Source organism: Rattus norvegicus, chromosome 3, assembly GCF_021556685.1.
Source record: "Rattus norvegicus strain SHRSP/BbbUtx chromosome 3, alternate assembly SHRSP_T2T, whole genome shotgun sequence".
NCBI lineage: Eukaryota > Metazoa > Chordata > Mammalia > Rodentia > Muridae > Rattus > Rattus norvegicus.
In genome coordinates this window covers 90,735,507-90,756,133 of record NC_141536.1, presented here as the reverse complement: position 1 = coordinate 90,756,133, position 20,627 = coordinate 90,735,507, and the positions used below count along the sequence as shown (strand labels likewise).

Here is a 20,627-nt window from a genome sequence, read left to right as displayed (position 1 = left end):
AGATTTTAGACACTACTACTAATTATAAAATTCAAATGTGGCATAAGTACGTAAGTGTATACATCTGCTAATGTCTGCTGTTGTTCAGCGTAGCTCGACCAATCCCCGAATCCCATACACGGACAACACACATGTGAGGGTGGGGAGTAGACTCTAGCTCTAGCTCTAGCTCTAGCTCTAGCTCAAGTAAATGACTCTGCTGCATGATCACGGTGTCCAGTGCAGCCCTCCCTGGCTGTCCTGGAACTCCACATCTGCCTGCCTCTGCCTCCTGAGTCTGATCCTGGGGATTAAAGGTGTACACCCTGACTGATTTAGTGTTCTTATTTTGCCACCAAAATACTTGCTTCACTGGTATCCAAGCACAAATTAGCAGTTTACCAAAATCTTAACTCTTGATCAGAAAAAGTCAGAGCATTGGCATTTGGATTCTTCCCATGGTGGGAGGGGTGAGCCCAGTGACTGGCCACGGTGATAGAGACAAGTTTAACTTAGTGAACTTGGCCTGTTTGACCAACTGTAACCCACTGCAGTGGTTTTAGTCCAGCTGCCCCAGATTTGTCAGCACAGTTTTGCTCATTCTTTTGTCGTTTTAGGACTCATCACTTCCTCTTTCCACCTCATATTTCTCCTAGTTTGACACAAGACCTTTTGTGGGATCAGATCTGTAAACTAACAGCTTTGTTTATTCTGGGCCCTCGCCAGCTTCTCTTCTGTGTATAGTTAGCATTGCAGCAGACTACCTAACTGGAGAATAAAAGCAAACCCCTTAGAAGCCACAAAGAAACTGGATTGACACCTAAATTAACAACTGGTGTGGGAAACAAATATGGCGAAAAATAAAATTACTGCTTCCTGCCTGCCAGTAACATCACCCACCTTTCATGTATAACAGGTGAACTTTGTGTAAAGCACCAGGTCAGTGCTCTAACTGCAGGCCAGGTTGCCTTCCAGCTTAAAGACAGACTATGAAGGTATGAGCATAGCTTTGCTTTCCTACCATCTTCCTTACCTTTAAAGGAGATTGAGTCTTTTAAAAGTTGTGGTTTGCTCTACTTTGGATTTTTTTGGATTTTTTGGATTTTCCTCTACATTATGTGGTAACTAGTAACAAAAGCTTAGAGGGATACTGATGTGTAGTGTATAGTTACACAGTTTAATAGTTTACATGCTCTGGTAAGTCTAGAGCCTTTTTCTATAATGAAAAGTTGAGAACAACAACATTGGACCGAGTCAGGACGTGTGATGCAGGTCCACCATGGATGGTTATATCTAAATGACATTCCACGTTTGTGTTATTTCCTCATCTAAAATAAAGTACAGGATGTGTGGTAAACGTGTTTCTTTGAAAATGTTACAAAAGTCTAAATGCGGATCCCGAGGACATTAACTGCTGGTAGGACATAGGTATCAGACACAACTTAGAGATTAACTACAAAAACAGGTCTTCAAGGGAGAGAGAACATTTCTGTCGGGCCCTTGAGATGCTACAGGGTAGGATAGGCAGGCTATGTTAAGATTTAGCTTCACTGATGTGTCCAATTCTGACCAAAGCTTGCTTTCTGCTTGTGAAGTCAGGCTTCCTTGCGCCAAGTTCACTACTGTGAGAGGAACAGCATGTTTTATTTGAGGTTTCTTTCATTTAAAAAATGGAAATGAGGTCCATGGCTGAAAAATTGGTTAGGGGTGTTAGCAAAAGAGCTGCAGAACGTGTTGCTATCGTAGTCTCACGAGTGGCTGTTGAACCCTTGAACACTTACACCAATACTGGTCTGGATTTGTTTTTTGGTTTTTTTAAGACCGAACAATACAGACTTGCTGAGTAAAGTTGTATATACTAAGATATAAAACTTAGAAATTTAGCCAAATAATTTGTCAGCTATGGTTAGTTGTTCTTATGATGAATGGGCTCCTAGATGCCATCTGATCTCTACAAACGCTCAGTTTAATGCATACATTCTATCACTGTATTATGGAGATTTTATCCTTTCATACATTTTCTAAAAATAATACAAATGAAAATAATCAGCTTGATGGCTTATTAGTAAAAAATTTGGGGTGTTCAACCCACTGTTTCTAAGTTGAGGTGACAGGAGGACATAAGATGGTGTCTTGGTCCCCGCAAACAGGCTGTTTTGTATCTACATGATTTATACACTGTGACTTTTTCCTGCTGTTTTCTATCAGCCTTAATTGTGAAAAATGGTGCCATGTTGCCCTCTTGATATTATTCTGGAGATCAGTTAGGGCTTATAGTATCCAGATGGACACAGTGCTACACATATCTGCAGAATTAGCTCACTGAGGTCTGCTCAGCAATATTTTTAATTGACTTACATGTTCTGTGGGAAAAGAAGACTCATGAACCGTCTGTGCAGTTGCATTCCTCTCTTCACTGGGCTGTCCCTTGGGATCTAGATGGATGCTCCAGTTACTCACAGTGTCAGCAACTCTGCTAGTGCTGATAGGATCTGATTGACAAACAGGAAATGACAACAACTGAATTGTATTCTCTAGACACTCGTTGTAATGACCGAACTTTCTGATCTGATGTTTTTATGTTTAAAAACCAATTTCCATTTCAGATTGGGTATTACTGTTTCCTACACTTTCCTGTCCGGTATTTCTTTTCAGAAACAAGATTGTATTGTTGCCATTTCCTAAAGTATTACAAAGGGTCAGATGGTATAAATACCTTCTTAAATACATACATACAAAGTGTTATTTCCTGATTACCACATTACCCACACATAAATCTTTAATGACTGTTCTACAAATTCAGGTTAGTGGGGAAGACTGAACAAAATAAACACCAGAATTTATAAACTATTTAAGAAAATTGCCATGAAAGGCTGTTCAGAAGGGGTTTGGGGCTTAATAACAAAAATTACTTAAATACAGAGCTGAAACATGTTAAAAGACATGTTTAGTAAGTGTAGGATGATGTCACAGGTGAGGCAGGCACAAGATAGAATGAGGCCTGTCATTGGACAAGAAGGAAGGATGGGCAGGAGAGAAGTTCGAAGGAAGAGGAGGAGACAGAGTAGCCGGGGACAACATAGAAGCTGATGTTAAGATTGCACACTGTAGCTTTATAGGTTGTTATGAATGTTCTTAAGGTTATTGTGTTGTGTGTTCTTTCATGTGCAGATTTAAATGTAAGAGAGTGTGTGGTGGCTATTCTGGGCTGCCATGGAGTTGAGATGTGTGCTTCTGGCAAGATATCTACCAGATATCTTGGGGCATTGCAGTGCTGGACCTAGAGCGGGTAAAAACACTTATTTTTTATAATTTTACAACAAGTAAGAATATATTCAGTTTTAGAATTTTGACATCTAGGGGTTGGGGATTTAGCTCAGTGGTAGAGTGCTTGCCTAGCAAGCACAAGGCCCTGGGTTCGGTCCCCAGCTCCGGGAAAAAAAAAAATAGAATTTTAGACATCTCTATGCTTTTGAAATGTGCTCAGAAAATGGTGAGTGTTACACCAGACCCTAAAGCTATACTTAACATTAAAATTGTACTTCAGAAGATGAAGTTATACAGTATTTTGGGTTTTTTATTTTTCCCTAAATCAACAATGCTAGTAAACAAGGAATATACTTTGTTGTTTAGCCCCTAATGTTCTTTCAAAACTTTTTCTCAATTTCCTCTTTGAAAGAAGCCTATTATTAAGTCTGTGGACCATACAAAGCATTTCTTGTAACCTGCATTTCTTCAGTGTCTAAATGCACTGCGATCCTTTAGATCTAGTTAACGAGGCCTGGTGCACATCTAACTTGAGCACTCTGTCCTTGAGCACTAGAGAGGCTGCAGCCGGAAGATGATCAGCTCAATACCAATAAGACTGTCCAAAAACCTTTTTACAAAAATGCCTTTAACCTCAGCAACTTTGACTGCTGGCAGAGTAAACAGCCTTTTTCATTTTCATCACAGACTATTTCTTTGATATGCTTAACTTAGAGCTGCATAGTACTTATTTGTATGGAGCTTTGGGCATGTATGCTGTGTTCATGTATATGCATGTTTGTGTGTACATAGGTGCACAAATGTGTGGCAGTCAGGCTGATGTCAGATGTCTTTCTCATTCACTCTCCACCTTGTATGAGGAGGTAGGGTTGCTCACTTGAAACCCAGACAGGCTTATTCAGTTAATCTGGCTAGCCAGCTCCCTCCAAGGATGCCCCGAGGGCTGCCTCACCCATCAGCATTTGTTTGGGTGCTGAAGATCAAACACTGGTCTTTATTTTCACAAGGCAAGTGCTTTTACCAGCTGCCTTTACAGCCCAATATGTTATACATTTTTAAATATCTGTAATAAAAATATAAACAAAAGCAGGGAATATGAACTTCAATATTGGCACCCAACACCCATGTCTCTCTAATTCTATATTCATCAAGTTATATTTTTTTTCTGGAATTATTTTTTAAGTTGTTGTTCATGTGCTACTTTAAAAAAATGGAGCCTCTCATCTCTAAAGTAATATGAATGTAAGAGGTACAGAGTTATTAAGGGTTAGAGTGCTTCAAGCAACCATAACAAAGCTGAATGGTATGCAATGAATCCCTGTTCCACTTTTGCCCACAAGATGAAGAACAGGTTGAATGATGGCTGGTAAATGAACAGGCACAGAAGGGAGAGATCAGTTTACTCAGGGAGAGAGAGAGAGAGAGACAGACAGACAGACAGACAGACAGACTGAGTTTGGTTCCTTAGGTTGTTATTCCTAATTTAAACTCAATGACCTGTTACTGCTGCCATACTTTAACAATGAAAAACAATACTTCAAATGTAATTGGTGATATACACTGACATTACTACTTAGAGTTGGTTAAAAATAATTTATCTAATTGAAAGAGTGGTAGCACACAATTTTAATCCAAGTACTCAAGAAGCAGAGGCAGACAGATCTCTGAATTCGAGGCCAGCCTGGTCTACAGAGTGAGTTCTAAGACAGCCCGGGCTACACAGAGAAACCCTGTCTCAGGGAAAAAAAAGTTTTTAAATCATCTAAATAAAACCATTCTATATTATGCTTAGGAAATTTTACTCTCTCTCTCTCTCTCTCTCTCTCTCTCTCTCTCTCTCTCTCTCTTCACTTTAAATCTAGAAACTCTTTGTCAAGAATAGTTAAATAATAGGAAAAAAAAATAGAATTCAAGCCTGGCTTGTGTTCTTACCTGACCCAATGTTTTTCCTAGTGTCCTCCAGACCATCATTTTTACGAAAGGTCACTGGAGCAGTCACTCTGTTTTCTGACACACCTACTGGTTTCTCCTTCAGCAATGAAGGGATGCTGGAAGTTACAGTGCCTGCGGTTTGACTTTGGTTTATTTTTGGCCTACAACTAGGGGCTACAAACTTCATGTAGCCTGGAGTTTCCTCTCTTTTTTTATCTGGAGTAGGAAGATCAAAGGCTGACCTTGCACTTGTGTTTACTGAGTCTGCAGATGGAGTTACATGAGACAAATGTGCTTCTCCCAGCTGACCTTCACAGCACGTTTCTTCTGACAGGATGTCATCTAATGCCTCTGCCTTCTCTCTGTTACTTATCAGCATGCATTGTCTTTCCTTAACACCTACCAAGGGAAAGAGACCACTTTCTGGAGCTTCAGTTATCTGATTGTCACTGGGAAGCTGTTTTTCGGTGGAAGTTGTCAGGGGAACTGCAGTTTTGAAATCTTGGGCTTGTGGAGCATGACTGTCCCCCGGGCTAACCTGAAAGTCTGAGATGCCCACACTGCTTTCAGAAGTTCCCGAATGGTTCTTAAGTGGACTGTTTTGTATGTCATTTACATTTGTTCTTGTAGTTCTTTCTGCAGGGCTTGAGGAAGGTTTCACTGCTGTTGGCACGGTACTGACACTGTGTTCCGGTTTCTTAAGGGCTGTCGAATCGTTACCAGGGCTAGCAGATGGACCGGATAGACCGATTGCTGCAGCACAGGCCGCGGTTGCTCCAGGCTGGGGAGTCTCTCTGGCTGACTGATAACAAGAGCAGGGCTCTATGCTGCACTGACACTCTTCTCTTAACATTTGTTTTATTTTTTGATACTTAACATCTAACATAACATTACATGAATCCTGTAAACCATGTTTCTTACACAGATCAAGATTTAGCTTTATATCTAGAAGTGAATCTAAGCTTGCTTTGTTTTGGTCATGATTTGTAATTTCCTTCTCTGTAGCATTTTCCAGATCTGCTGGAAGCAATTTGAATTGATGTTTGAATGGGCTGCTTTCAGAAGCATCTGTGTTATGGTTTCTTTTGTGAGCCATCTCATTTGATACGCCATTAAAGGATGCTTTGCTACTCCGAGTGTCCAGAGGTACATCTACAGCTGTGTGGGGAAGACCTAATCCTTCAGTTCCTTCTAGGCATATCTTTTCTGTTTCTAGTGATTCATCTACCACTAAAAAGAAATTGTTCAATGATTTAAACTCTGAACATCCACTGGCTTTTTCCAAGCACAGCTTGTCTTTTACTTCTCCGGGGATTGATTTTCTACTGTCAGTAACATTTGAGGTTTGTTCTTGGTCAGTTACATCTTTATCTAGGCAAAGGACTTTGTGTGGGGACATTCCACTTTGGTTTCTCTCCTGAGATATCATAGTATTAATTTCACTTTTGGCACTTATTTCAAGAGGCTGTAAGTCTGTCATGAAGAAGACATAATAAAATGTTAGAATCTCAGTAAAGCTGTTTATAACATGTGTCACCCACCTATGTTTTGTGAAAATATATTTAGCCTTAATTAGTCTACTGGACACTAACCATACAAAAATGACATCAATTTTATTCAAATATTGAGTTCCTACACTAAAGTAATGTATGTCTGGATGCTAAATTCTTGGCTTTGCTCCAAAACATTTTTATTTCACAATATCAAAATCCCATTGGTTTAATGGGGCAAGCAGCATGGGTATTACCCAGTGGGGCAAGCAGCAATGCTCTTTATTTTCCTCTACTTGTTTCCTTGGGGGCACATAGTACAACCCCATATAAAGATATAACTGATAAAAATTAATGTCTATACTAACCCATTACAACCCAGGTCTAACAGCATTCAGAAGTTGATAATTAACTTGTTCATGTTGACAACCAATTGTTGTTATTGTTGTGGTTTATTACCCTGTTAGTATCTTAAAATTCTGGAATAATTTTGGGCCAATTCACAGAATAGCTACTTACTCAAGACAACTACATCTTTGCTTTAAATATAGATATCAAATCATGAGTATAGTTAGAATAACTAGACCATCTCAGGTCTTGAAGGGCTATATTGGTTCAATCATTCTTTCTCCAGCATCTCCACCAAGTGACTGTTCGCCCTCAGTTGAACACCTCGGTCAGTACCACTTTAAGCAGTTCCTCATAGTGGAGGACTTGGAAATAGTCTCAGTGTTTACTCTGGACATCTAAACCAAGGGAAATGCTGTGGCCTGCTCACCACAAGTGTCCTGGTGACCCAGGGAATGCTCTTAGCAAAGACACTGTTAAAGACTCATCTGCAGAATACTTGTTTACATACAGATGGAGGGCTGTTTCCCAGCTATATTGACAGCTCTTACAGCAAAGCTGTAAACGTCAGTCTCCCCAGCAATGTGCTCTACCCATGTGACAGGAAGGTTACCTTCTGCAGTTTTCCCTACAGGTAGGTCTCTCGTTTCTTCTCTTTCCCTGTATTCAGTATCCAAACAACTCTTTGTATTTTCCCCCCATATTTCTTGACCAGAATTGTACTTTTGTACGATGGTATTTTTTGATTTTTTGCTAGATAGTTCATCACCATTTTCATTATTTAGTTCTGGAACATTCTAGTATAAAATAGAAAAAAAGATTGATTAAATGTGTGAGACATTCGAGCAAACTTGGCTGATAAGGTGGGTTGTGATTCAGCTATTCAGCGGGTTCATGAGTTGCTTGTGTACAGCCTCATGTTTAAGCAAACTGGAGAGCTCTGTATGCTGCCAATCCTGCCTCTCACACTATCGCAGCACACAGGCAGGCTAAGTAGCATGTTATACACTACAAGACAGCAAACAAAGCAGGAATAGTCCTGCAGATCTATCCTTCCAGCACTCAGAAGGCTGAAGTAAGAGAATCATGAGGAGTTTGGAGCCAGCCTGAACTTTAGTGTGTTCTAGGTCAGTTTATGCTACAGGGTAGAACCAGTCTCAAAAAAATTTCCTATTTGTCTCTCTCACAAACTATGATCTGTGATGCACTACACTAGGCTTTGGGATATAATAATGAACAAAAAACATTCCCTGCCCCCAAAAGACTTAGTTTATAATGCATATTAGAAAAAGAATAAGACAACGTCAGTGAAATGTAGGAAATTACGGCATTATAAACCCATCCAGAGTCTCCATGGCCCTGCTGTGAAGTATGATGAGGAGCACAGAGGAGGAGGAGGGGAGCATGGTGGGGGCAGGAAAAGACAGAAGGGCTTGGGGGGCGGGGATGGATGCAGACTTATACACTTCTCCTTCTCAGCCGGTTAACTAAACCCAACTCACACTCAAGTGTGCCTGCTTTCTCACCTATGGCATGAAAATGCTGTGAAAGTGAAGTCACATGCACTACAGCACAATTCCTCAGTTACTAAGTATAGGGGCTATCTATTCCAGTTTACGGGGCAGTCCAGGAGGTAAAGGGGAAAGAATAAAGCAGTAAAATACAGAAGAGGGAAAAAAGGTGGGTACTTGAAGGGGACAAAAAAATGTAAGCACTTAAAGAGATTGAAAAGTATTCGCTGGATACAGCGTCTGCTGGTGTAGTGTTCAGTCATTGGATGAGCCGGGGTGACAAAACCAGACTGCCTTCCATTGAAGAATGAATAGGAGTAAGAAAGAAAAAGAGTATCTTTGTTCTTTCAGCAAACTTGCCTCAACCAAAAAAAAAAAAAAGAAAAAAGAAAAAGAAAGAAAGAAAGAAAGAAAGAAAGAAAGAAAGAAAGAAAGAAAGAAAGAAAGAAAGAAAGAAGGAAAGAGAAGACTTAGAGATGGATTTAGAACCTTTCTCATAAGTGGCTAGATTTTTGTCAAAGGCCTTTCTCTATTTGATGAGATGATTGTGTGGTTTTGTCTTTTGGTCTATTTATGTGCTGGATTATGTTTACGGATTTATATATGTTGAACCATCCCTGAATCTCTTAGGTGAAACCAATTTGATCATGATATATAATCTTTTTCGTATGTTCTTGAATTTGGTTTGCAAGTATTTCATTGAGAATTTTTACATCGATGTATGTTCCTCAAAGATTAGCCTGTGATTTTCTTTTTTGTTGGGTTTTGGTCTGGCTCTATAAACTGGGTAGAATCAAAGCATGCAATAGCAGTAACACAAAGAACATGAGGGGGAAGACGACACCGTCACTGTAGAGGCTGGCTCCCATCAAGAGCCCTGAAACACTGTCATTTGAAAGTGTATATGACAAACTCCAGAGCACGGAGGTCACCAAGCCATATCATGAGGGCCAAATCCAGGCCAATGCCTGTTCTTGTATATATGGTTTTATTGGTACAGAACAATATTCACTGTAAATGTATGTAACACTTTTAAGCTGTGTGTATAAGATGTTAAAGTAGCAAACTTTGTGCTATATACATTACCATAATAATAAAATATAAGTATAGTCCTCTTGGAATAAATAAATAAGACACTCTCCTGCTATTACTTATAACAAAAGGAACCAGGAAACCTAACATGGAGGTGCTACTGGATGCCAATACTCAGGGAGACAGAGGCTCGAGGACCATAAAGTAAAATCCATCCTGGCTACACAGTGAGTTCAAGGCAGCTTGGGCTCTGAAGGACCCTGTCTAAAAAAACAGGAACAACAACAAAAGGGGGGGAGGTAAAAGAAAGAAAGACAGAAAATTAATATTTCCACTAAAGTAATGAAATAAAGCTATAATGTAAACACTAATCACTTTTGTTTTGGCATCTTTTGTCTTATTTTCTTTCTTTCTTACTTTTTTTGTTTCTTTTTTTTTGGTTATTGTTTTTTTTTTCTTTTTTTTTTTAAGATAGAGAAAAAACATGCAGTTGGGTACATAGGGAGATGGGGAGGAGCTGGAGGGAAAAAAAATCATGACCAAAATATGTTATATAAAAACATTTTTAAATAAAATTTTTAAACATTAATAATAAAAATAGAATCACTGTCTTCACTATCAAATAAACTAGGACAATAAATATTACCAGAATAAAGATGAACACTTTATAATGATAGAAAGACCAATTAATCAAGAAGTTGTGTGTTCAGCCAGAATACAGCAAATACATAGGCGAATGCCAGCAGCAAACCACTGAACTGAGAATGGGACCCTCGTTGAAGGAATCAGAGAAAGAACTGGAAGAGCTTGAAGGGGCTCGAGACCCCTTATGAACAACAATGCCAACCAACCAGAGCTTCCAGGGACTAAGCCACTACCCAAAGACTATACATGGACTGACCCTGGACTCTGACCTCATGGGTAGCAATGAACAGCCTAGTAAGAGCACCAGTGGAAGGGGAAGCCCTTGGCCTGGCCAAGACTGAACCCCCAGTGAACGTGATTGTTGGGGGGAGGGCGGTAATGGAGGGAGGATGGGGAGGGGAACACCCATATAGAAGGGGACTGGGAGGGGTTAGGGGGATGTTTGCCTGGAAACTGGGAAGGGGAATAACAATCGAAATGTAAATAAGAAATAAATACCCAATTTAATAAAGATGGGGAAAAAAAAAAGTTGTGTGTTGACCAAGCTGAAGGGTCCAAGTGAGGATGCCTCAGTTCCACTTGGGAAGGAGAAGAAAGCAACCACAAGGGGGGTGGGGGAGAAAGGAACAGTGGAGGGAAAGGGGATGGGGTTGGGGAGAGGGGAACATGATCTGGTATTGGGGCAGGGAAGGACTGAAGCCCTGAGGGCCAGCAGAATGAATAAAAACAGGCGACCTCAGGAGGAAGGAGGTTGGGAGTACCCTTTAGAACGTACCAGAGACCTGGGAAGTGAGAGATTCTCAGGACTCAAAGTGGGGGTGGGCTTAGATGAAGGCCCTACAGTAGGGAGAGGGAACTTGTTGAGTCCACCTCCAGTAGAAAGACAGGGCATCAAGTGTGGGATGGGGTTGTTATCCAACACTCAAAACTCTGACCCATAACTCTTCCTGTCTGGAAGAAATGCAGGGATGGAAATGGAGAAGAGCCAGTAAAATGGAGAGGAAAAGAAGTCCAGCAATAGGCTCAAGGGGAGGCCCCAAGACCTGACATTATTACTGCGGCTATGTGGCATTCACAAAAAGGGACCTACTATGACTGATCTCCAAAAGACCAAAGAAGCAGCTGAAAGAGTCAGATGCAGATATGTGCACCCAACCATCGAACAGAAAAGCTGCTGATCCCTCTGGTTGAATTAGGGAAAAGCTGGGGGAAGCTAAGGAGGAGGGCAATCCTGTAGGAGGACCAGCAGTCTCAATTAACCTGGACCCCTGAGATCTCTCAGACACTGGATCACCAACCAGGCAGCATCCACCAGCTGAGATGAGGCCTCCAACACATATACAGCAGAGGACTGCCGGGTCTGGGTTCAGTCAGAGAAGATACACCTAACCCTCAAGAGACTGGAGGCCCCAGGAAGTTTAGAGGTCTGGAGGGGTGGGTGGGTTGGCGACATTCTTGTGGAGGAGTGTGGGGAGGGGAGTAGGGGAGGAGGTATGAGTAGACTGGGAGGGGAATAAAATCTGGAGTGGGGAGAGAGAGAGAGAGAGAGAGAGAGAGAGAGAGAGAGAGAGAGAGAGAGAGAGAGGATAGCATGTGCAAAGAAAGACAGAAGTTGTGTGTTATAATAATCATAGTCAAATACCTACTGAATTCAAAAAACATGAGGCAACACCTAACAGAACTAGAAAGAAACTCACAGCTGAAATGCAAGGTGAGACAAGAGCACAAACAACTCAGGGCGCAGCCTGAGCAGCCTGCGAGGCAGCCTCACCTGTGGACACTATCCACCATCACCAAAGAGCAGCAGAATATATACATTATTGTTAAGGGTATGTGAAGTAGTCACCAAGATAGAAAATATGCTTCATCACAAAACAAGTCTTAATATAGTTAAAGGTATGCAAGTTCTTTCATAAAATGTTATCTTGCCATAACCAAATTTAATTAGAAAATTCTCAAATATTTGGAGATTAAACAACATGTCTCCAAAAGGTCACACTAACACCCATGGATCAAAAAGTTACTCCACAATAAAAACCTTAAGACACTTTGAACTGCTAGGCATGATGGCATTGTAATCCCAGCATTCAGGAAATGGAAGCAGAAGGATTACAATTTCAAGGCCAGACTCAGTTACACAGGGAAATCTGCATTATTATTATTTTTTAAAAATAAAATTACAAGGCTGGGAATGTAGCTCAGTGCTAGAATGTTTTCCAGCATGTGCAAAGTCCGAGATTCAACCCACAGCACTGAGTAAGAGTGAACATTAGATAGCTAAAAGTACCAAGAGAGACTTCCTAATTTTAACTTCATAACTTTAAATGTCTGCAATTAGAAAACAAGATAATTAAACAATTAAAATTTTAAGTTGCAATAATCAGCAGCTAGAAAGAGGAAATAAATCCAAAATAACTGGTACAGAGAAATAAATAAAGCAACATCAAAACAGCAATGGAGGGGGAAAGAACACACAGGAAATCAAAGAAGCCTAGTTCTCTGAAAAGGCTGGAAAAATGGAAAATACTCTAACCAAACTGATCAAGAAAAAAAGAAAAGGCCTGAATTCCCACTGCCAAGAATGAAAATGAACATAACAGATATCCCTGAAGTGCAGATCATCATTAGGGGCTATCTTGAAAGTTTATAATCTAATACATTAAAAAATACAGAATAAATGAACATTTCTAGACAAATATGACTTCTTAAAATTGAACCAAGAAGATATAAGAAAAACCTAAGCAAATCAAAACACACAGTGAGATTTAAATAATAATTAAAAAGCCTCTCCAGCATTGAACAACAATAAAATGTCCAACGCTAGACAGACTCACTGCTGAATTTTATCAACTACTCAAAGAAGACTGGTTATTCAGAATGAGGTCAAAGTAATGCTTCAATCCAATATGCTGTCAAGGGGTAAAGAACAGTGGGCAACACACACTGCGGTAACCGTGTAAACAAGGTGACAGTCAGGCACAGCTGGCACGGAACTCAACAACATGCCACGGCCAATGGAGATGTATCCTGAAGACACAAGCATGCTTCTCATACACCACCAATCAACAGCCCAGCAAACAGTCAGGGATAAAAATCAGGATCATCTAGTTAAATGGAGAAAAGGCTTTTGGGGAAATTCAACATCCCTCATAAAAGACCTGAAAAGACTAAGCACAAAAGGATTGTGCCTGAACACCAGAGAGGCTGTAGAGCTATCATGACCCTGACTAAACTGAAAACATGTCCCCTAGTGAAACAATACAGCAGGGAGAGGGGCACAAACAGGGAAAGGAAGAAGTTAAATTACCCATGCTTGTAGATGATGTGATTGTACCCTGAGAAAAAACCCAAAAATTCTCCCTGAATACTTTCACATCTCATAAGCAAATCCAGCGAAATAGGGCAAAATCAACAGAGTAAACCCAACAGCTTGTCTGTGAACCGATGAACTCCTAAGAAACGATCAGAAGCAGATCCCATGACAACAGTCTTGGGAAGAAACACTCCGTGTCCTCATTTGCATTTCTGTGGCTGTGACAAAATACTGACCAAAACTCACCTAGGGGAGGAAAAGCTTATGTCATAGGAATCCCAGATAACAGTCCATCTTGAGGGAAATTGAGGCAGAAACTCAAGAAAGGAACCTGGAGGCAGGAACTGAAGTAGAGAGCTCCAGGAGTGCTCCAGGAGTGCTTGCTTCCGCAGCTACCTTTCTTATCCAACCCAGGGCAGCCTGCCCACCTGCCGGGGTGGCACTGTGCACTCCCCCGGTCATTAATCAAGGATGACCACAAGTTTCTATTGAGGCTTCCTCTTCCTAGTGACACTAGTTTGTGTCAAGTTGGCGAAAACTAACACAATCTCAATGGAAACAGTGCAACTTTTCAGAAATTGATAAATTCTAAATTAGAAGTGGAAATGTAAGAAATCTACAGTATCAAAAAGGAACTGAAATGAAACAAGGAAACTGAAGAACCTCCACTCTATGTTAAGATGTTTAAGAGCTGCACTAATGTAGACACTGTGTTACTGGTATCAGTTTTAATGTCTGAAAATTCAGGACCAACACAAGAGTGCCCAGAAATAGACCCATTCACTAAAGACTGTCTCAGTTACAGAGGAAGAAAGAACAGTGTCTTCTTTTTCTTTTTCTTTCGTGTGTGTGTGTGTGTGTGTGGTGTGTGTGTGTGTGTGTGTGTGTGTGTATGTGTGTGTGTGTGTGTGACAGAGAGAGAGAGAGAGAGAGAGAGAGAGAGAGAGAGAGAGAGAGAGAGAGAGAGAGAGAAAGACTCTCTACTCATAGTCTCATAGTCCTGGCTGTCCTGAGACCTGCCCTGAAGACCAGGCTGGCCTCAAAGTCACAGAGATCTGCCTGCCTCTGCCTCCTGAGTGCTGGGACTAAAGGTGTGCCCCACAATACTGGGCAAGAAAGGGTTCTCAACAAATGTGGTCCTGGGGCAATTAAAAATCCATATTCAAGAGACTCTTGAGCCTTATGTTAATCTCCACAGGAAAAAACAAATAAAAACGTATAACAAAGGGGCTGAAAGGTGGCTCAGTGGTTAGGAGCACTGACTGCTCTTCCAGTGATACTGAGTTCAATTCCCAGCAACCACATGGTGGCTCACAGCCATCTGTATTGAGATCTGATGCCCTGATACATGCAGGCAGAAAGCTGTATGATGTATACATAATAAATAAATATTAAAAAATGTAGAACAGACAATATGGCTGTACTAACTTGCTAAAATCTGAGCATCTTATAAAATGGAAAAAATCACCAGCAACAGTCCTAATTTAGCAGTTAATATCCCAAAACATATTTAAATTTTACCTGAAACTTCTTACATTCCTCATTTTTATTCTGTTCATATAATTTGTTGTAATGTTCTTGCAACTTAACATGGGTCTCCTTAAGGGATGACAACTCACTTTTAATCCTATTCATTTCTCCACTAAGTTCTTCCACCTAGAATAAAGTTAAGCCAAAATGAGCAAGTATAGAATTTTACCTGAATTGTTTATAAAATAGTAAAAATAACAACAAAGTTAACTATTCTTATTAAGAAATAACATTGTAAACATTAACAAGTATTTAACAAACAGATGGTATAATTAAACTTTTTGAAAAATGTGAGGCTTAGAAAGATTAAGTAACTTACCCAACTCAGTGCAGGTTGAAAAGAGCGGTCAAGATAGAAATACAAAATAAACCTAGGACCTGGGCTGCTAAATACCTCCTTACAAATAAGATTAACTGGTGCTCCACCTCTGCCCTTTAAATATCCGCTGCTGTCTACACCTGCAGTCTAGCTGAGCCAGCTGGAGGTGTGGACCACTCGCTGGCAGCTCACATTTGCATCTGGGAACTGGGCGTCCACTGTGCAGCCCACAATCGCTTTCTTTGGGGTCTTTTTCCATAGAAAGCTCAAATGTGATACCAAACAGACACATAGACTATATAGATCTGGTCTCCATTTAAGAAAATCCTTACAAAACCAAAGTGGCTTTTTCTTACTCAACTATATTCTGTTTAGGACTATAAAATTATTATAGTTTATGATTGCAGAATCTTAAAATCCTATGATAAAACCATTTTATTTAAACTTGTAAATTACAAGCTCACCAATAAAACTGCTTTTCTTTTTTCTAAGAAAAAATGTGTTATTTAGGTGTTTATGTGTGTGTGCTCATGGAGGCAAGAATTGGGCATCAGAAACCCTGGAGTCGCAGGCGGTTGTTAGCTTCTCAGTGTGGGTGCTGGGAGCCATGCCTGGTCCCCTGCAAGAGGACTCTTAAGGGGTGTGTCATCTCTCCATCCACATTTTCTCTAACCTTAGTCACCCCGCCTTGGAAGTTGGTCATTGCTGTATTCTCAGAAGAGCAAATGGACGTTAGTTTGCTTCCCTTAACTGCTCCTTCTGCACCATGCTTGTTCTATTTAGTCTGCAGCTGTTTTCCACTTCCCAGCTTTAACCCTCAGAGCACCGCTTCCACAGCCTCCTAAAGACTGTATGAGAAGGGAGGCAGTGGCAGGTGGGACAGAGCAACTGAGGTCACTGTACTTGTTGCTTGATGATCTATTTTCCTGGTGGATATTACTAACCAATGTTTAGTACTGTCATATAAATATGGAATATTTTTCTTTAGATTTGAATAATGTATATCAAAACCATCAATGACCAGGTTGACCTCTTAAAAATATGAATTAGGAAAACTTAATAGCTACAAATAAATTGAGTTTTCTACATCAGAAATCAAATAAAATCTACAGAAAATGTTTAAAACTTTTATTCAAATATATATTGGTACAATAAAGGAAATTATATAATTAGTACAGTAGTAATCTAAATTAGAATATATTTTTAAAATATAGTTTCATAAACCCATAGAGACTTTCTAGTGTGTTAATTCTTTTCTTAAAGAGTGATTAAAGCCATGTTTTCTACATGTCATAGCTTGAGACACAGCTGTTTTAATTCCTTTCTAAGACACTGAAAAGCCAATAATGAAAATTGATACTAAGAAAAGGCACTTTAGTGATCCATCACTCTTTGACGTGAAATTTTGCTTTGCAACTTGAATTTACCTCATTTTCCACAATTGTTTTACACATTTTATTAAAATTAGCATTAATGTAAAAGAAGTAAATGTGACTTAAAGGAAGTAGCTGTTTATATTATATAATTTCATAGTTGGTACAGCAGAAATGAACTCCTGCACACACGGCCTAACATGGCCCTGACATGGCTCAAAACTCTCCTTAGCTCTGCTCACCTACCATGGCCTACATAGAATTCTAACTCACTAAGACACGCCGAATCGTTTTATTAAAATGCAAATTAATTTCTTTGTCACATAATAGTTGTCTTATAGCATCACATTTGCTTTATATGTATATATAAAATACCTACATATATAGTCTTCCATGCATGAGAGGGAATTTTATTAAATTTAGCTTTTAAAAATACACTCACTTTGGGGGAAATATGATTGCAAGAAGAAAATGTGTCTGACTTATCAATTTTGTAGTATTTTCGTAGCATTCAATGGCTATTTTAAATGTCTGTACATATTTAAAATACTTAAATACTTTAAAATTTAATAAACCTACTTGTTTCTTCCAAGTTCCTAGTGCTCTCTCATGCTCCTTCTCAAGATTAAGGAACTTTCCTTCATTTTCTTTTACCTTCTCCCTTTGCAGCTCATTATCTCTTTCAAGGGTCTGCAATAAAATTAATTATCCAAAAAATAATCAATACCACATTAATGAATTTGATGTGTTTTATGTTGCTCAGACCTTTACGTGGAGCATGCTGAAAGTGCCATACAGATCAGTGATAATGTGCTACCTCAACAATCGTTTTCATAAATTAACAGAAAGGTGCTTAGAGTTTAGCTAACAAGAAATAGGGGGAGGCTATGATGAAGAAATGGCTATAAAAGGGCATAAAAACATTGCCATTACTCAGTCTCACTGCATAAGTTTTAATGCACTAAGAAAGCAATGTAAAGTACAGCCCTGAGAGGCATGGGCTGCAGCACTGCAGCCTACCCTTCTAAAGATTTTAACTACCCAGGCCGTTCCCTCTGTTTATCTATAAGTTAACTGGCTAGAAAACCTTAAAAAAAATTCTGATTTTTTAGTACTTTTCAGTCTAACTTATTTAACACATCATTTAGTTATTTCATTGAATTAATGTTGTAGAATCACTCTATCCCATTCTTTCAAAAACACTTTTTTAAGAATAATGAATAATGCCAAGTATTTTCTACGACTAGGATTTGGAACTATGAATTACTATAATTGATTTTATTAGGTTTCTTTTCTATCTACTTGTATTTCTAACTGAAAAGAGGTATCCATATATCTAATACATCTAGAAGTTTAATCTAATTCATTTGTTTATTATTTAATTCATTTGTAAAGTCAGGTACACTTGGTAAAAATTCCCAGCCACACAAAACAATATAAAGGGAAAGGTGGAAGCGACCTCTCTGAGTTCTCCTTCCCAGAGTTAGCACCTTACGTGTTTCTGTAATTAGATTACTCACTGCAGAAAAGCACACAAAACGTCTTTCACAAACATCTGAGAACCTTATCACCATACTTAACTGTTCTGTAATTTGCATTTTTAAAAGGCGAACTATCTCTTGTTTACTTCCCATACTATTACTGAATTATAATATTAATATAAATTCATCTCATTTAAAAGTCTTAGGAACATTCCTCCAAAGAGTTCTCAATTCTACCTAGAATATCAGTTGCGATCAGGTGTGTTCAGGGTGGTGTGGCCGTAGACACATCTAGAATATCAATGTGTAAATGTATCTGAGAAACTCAGGCAACACATCTGAAAGAAGCATTTCGTAACTTATGATAAGAACATTCTTCTGCGTCTCAGCAGGAGTTACGCAGTTTGAAATATCTAAGTGAATATCCCTTTTGATTGCTCTATTTCAGGATAATGCGAACACTTTCACATAATATACATTTCCTTAATCCATATATATAACATATATATATATAACAACCAGGCAGTTTCTAAATATGGTCTAAAATTAATAGACGCATTACTTTAACCCTCTTAACATCTTTTTACAGTGTCTAGCTATATGGGCAGTATATTCTATTTTAGAAAGTAGATCAATGTTTAGGAATGAGATGAGAGAACATGGCACAGTCACATTAACGGTAAATGACCAACAGATCATGTTCTTAAAACAGTGTGTTAGGTGTGTCATGGTTCCTTCTGCTTTATACCTATCTAAGAGATGGCTTCCTTCAGGTATTCTGTTGCGGATTTTTGGAGCCCTTCCACCCTTCCATTACAACATAATTTATCATTCTCAGCTGACTGCACACGCCAGGTTATCAGTGAGGATTCCCTCCTCTCTTGCAGGTTCCTGTTTCCTAGATCTCATGGTTACCACTTTCTTGCTTTACTTTCTTTCCTGGATACAGCAAACTGTTACATCACGATTAAGCATGCATGGATGGTAAGTGTCTGAGGCCCCTATGACTACTAAGAAATTAGATTAGCTGAAAGCAGCAACACTCCATTAGCAATTCCCAACCTCTGCACACACAACTCTATTTTGTTCTACCCTCCAGTTTTGTCAATGACAAAACTAAGGCCAATGTGTTATTCCCACTCCTAATTCTTTGCATGCCATACTTTTCTGCAGTTTAAAATAGTCTTTTTTGTGTAATGGATATTTTACAATGATATACGCTGATATTAGGCAAAATGAACTCATATCCTTAAGGCCTGTTAAAAGTTTTCATATTGTTTCTTTGATCATTCTTTTTCTTTCTTGGTTCTCTCCCTTTCTCCAAAACATACCAGACTACTTAGACTGATTCTCTAATTCTTTTTCTTTCATTTCCACCTTCTTCCCTTGTGTACACGAGTGTGTGTACATATACAGGAAGGCCAGAGGTCACTCCAGGTATCATTCCTCAGAGGTTTTGTTTTGCTTTGTTTTGTTTTTTGAAACAGCATCTCTCATTAAACTGGAGCATCAACTATGTGAACTGGCTTGTCAGCCTGTGGGTCTGCCTGTCTTTGCCTCTCAGCACTGAGAGGCTCACAGAACCTTAGCTGTGTTTTAGTGGTTGCGGGGTATTTAACTCAAGTCCTCATGCTTGCATGACAAGCACTTCACCACTTCAGCTACTTCTTGGTTTTATCCACACGCCATTGATTCTACTTTCTGAACAACTCTCTCAACATTATCTTACAGCCTTTGCATTGCACTGATTTTAGTAGAATTTCTCTTATTCTGTATTTGTGGATTTCTAATTCTTGTCCTGTGGATTAGTAAGCAGTCTTGGTTTTATGTGTTTTTAGACCACTATTTTTGCCTGCTTTTCACATGAGATATTTTCTTCAAGTGTCCAGTTGTCCTTAGTAATGTATTTGTACTTAAGAATGAGGTATTAACACTAGACTTCACTGTAGGGAGTTCTCGCTAAAGTGTTCTTTTAGAAAACATTAACTGAAGGAACTAATCTCTTCCCCTTAGGGAATGTTAGTTTCCTCAGAAAAGAATCTCCCATTCACTAACCTGGAAATTAGAATAGTTGCCCAGCAACTGGCAGGGTATTGAGCCTATTTTCACTGTAATATTTCCAGCACTGTACTGATAAATAGAGAGAGAAAAGAGAAAGAGAGGAAAGATGAAGAGAAGTAGGGGAGAAGAAGGAAAGAAAGGAGAAAGGGGAGAGACTGGGTAGAAAGTGGGGGTGGGATGAGGGAAAGGGGGAGGAGGAGGAGAAAGAAGAATTAATTTGCAATAGTTGCCATTTCTGCTAGAGACATAATTAATTTCAGGCCACTACTATTTTGACAATCAATTTCCTAACTATAAGGAGGCTCCAGAACATTACTAGATCCCTTTCAGCCTCATCTTTCTCTCA

The 20,627-nt window shown here is 39.3% G+C and overlaps 1 protein-coding gene and 1 long non-coding RNA gene across 2 annotated transcripts in view; one reads left to right on the top strand and one right to left on the bottom strand.

Moving 5' to 3' along the window:
* Ccdc73 (coiled-coil domain containing 73) overlaps positions 1 to 20,627 on the bottom strand; it is a 139,376-nt gene that overhangs the window by 1,732 nt on the left and 117,017 nt on the right. Inside the window, exons 13-17 of the mRNA XM_087655159.1 lie at positions 17,319 to 17,429; positions 15,039 to 15,173; positions 7,630 to 7,813; positions 5,179 to 6,651; positions 2,338 to 2,471 (exon numbers count right to left, since the gene is read on the bottom strand). Coding sequence (XP_087511285.1) covers positions 2,338 to 2,471; positions 5,179 to 6,651; positions 7,630 to 7,813; positions 15,039 to 15,173; positions 17,319 to 17,429 — 2,037 coding nt within the window. The remainder of the gene's footprint in view (positions 1 to 2,337; positions 2,472 to 5,178; positions 6,652 to 7,629; positions 7,814 to 15,038; positions 15,174 to 17,318; positions 17,430 to 20,627) is intronic.
* Positions 2,579 to 6,242, top strand: LOC147995620 (uncharacterized). Its single transcript, XR_015684540.1, has 2 exons — positions 2,579 to 3,268; positions 5,882 to 6,242. It is a non-coding gene; the product is annotated as an uncharacterized LOC147995620 (long non-coding RNA).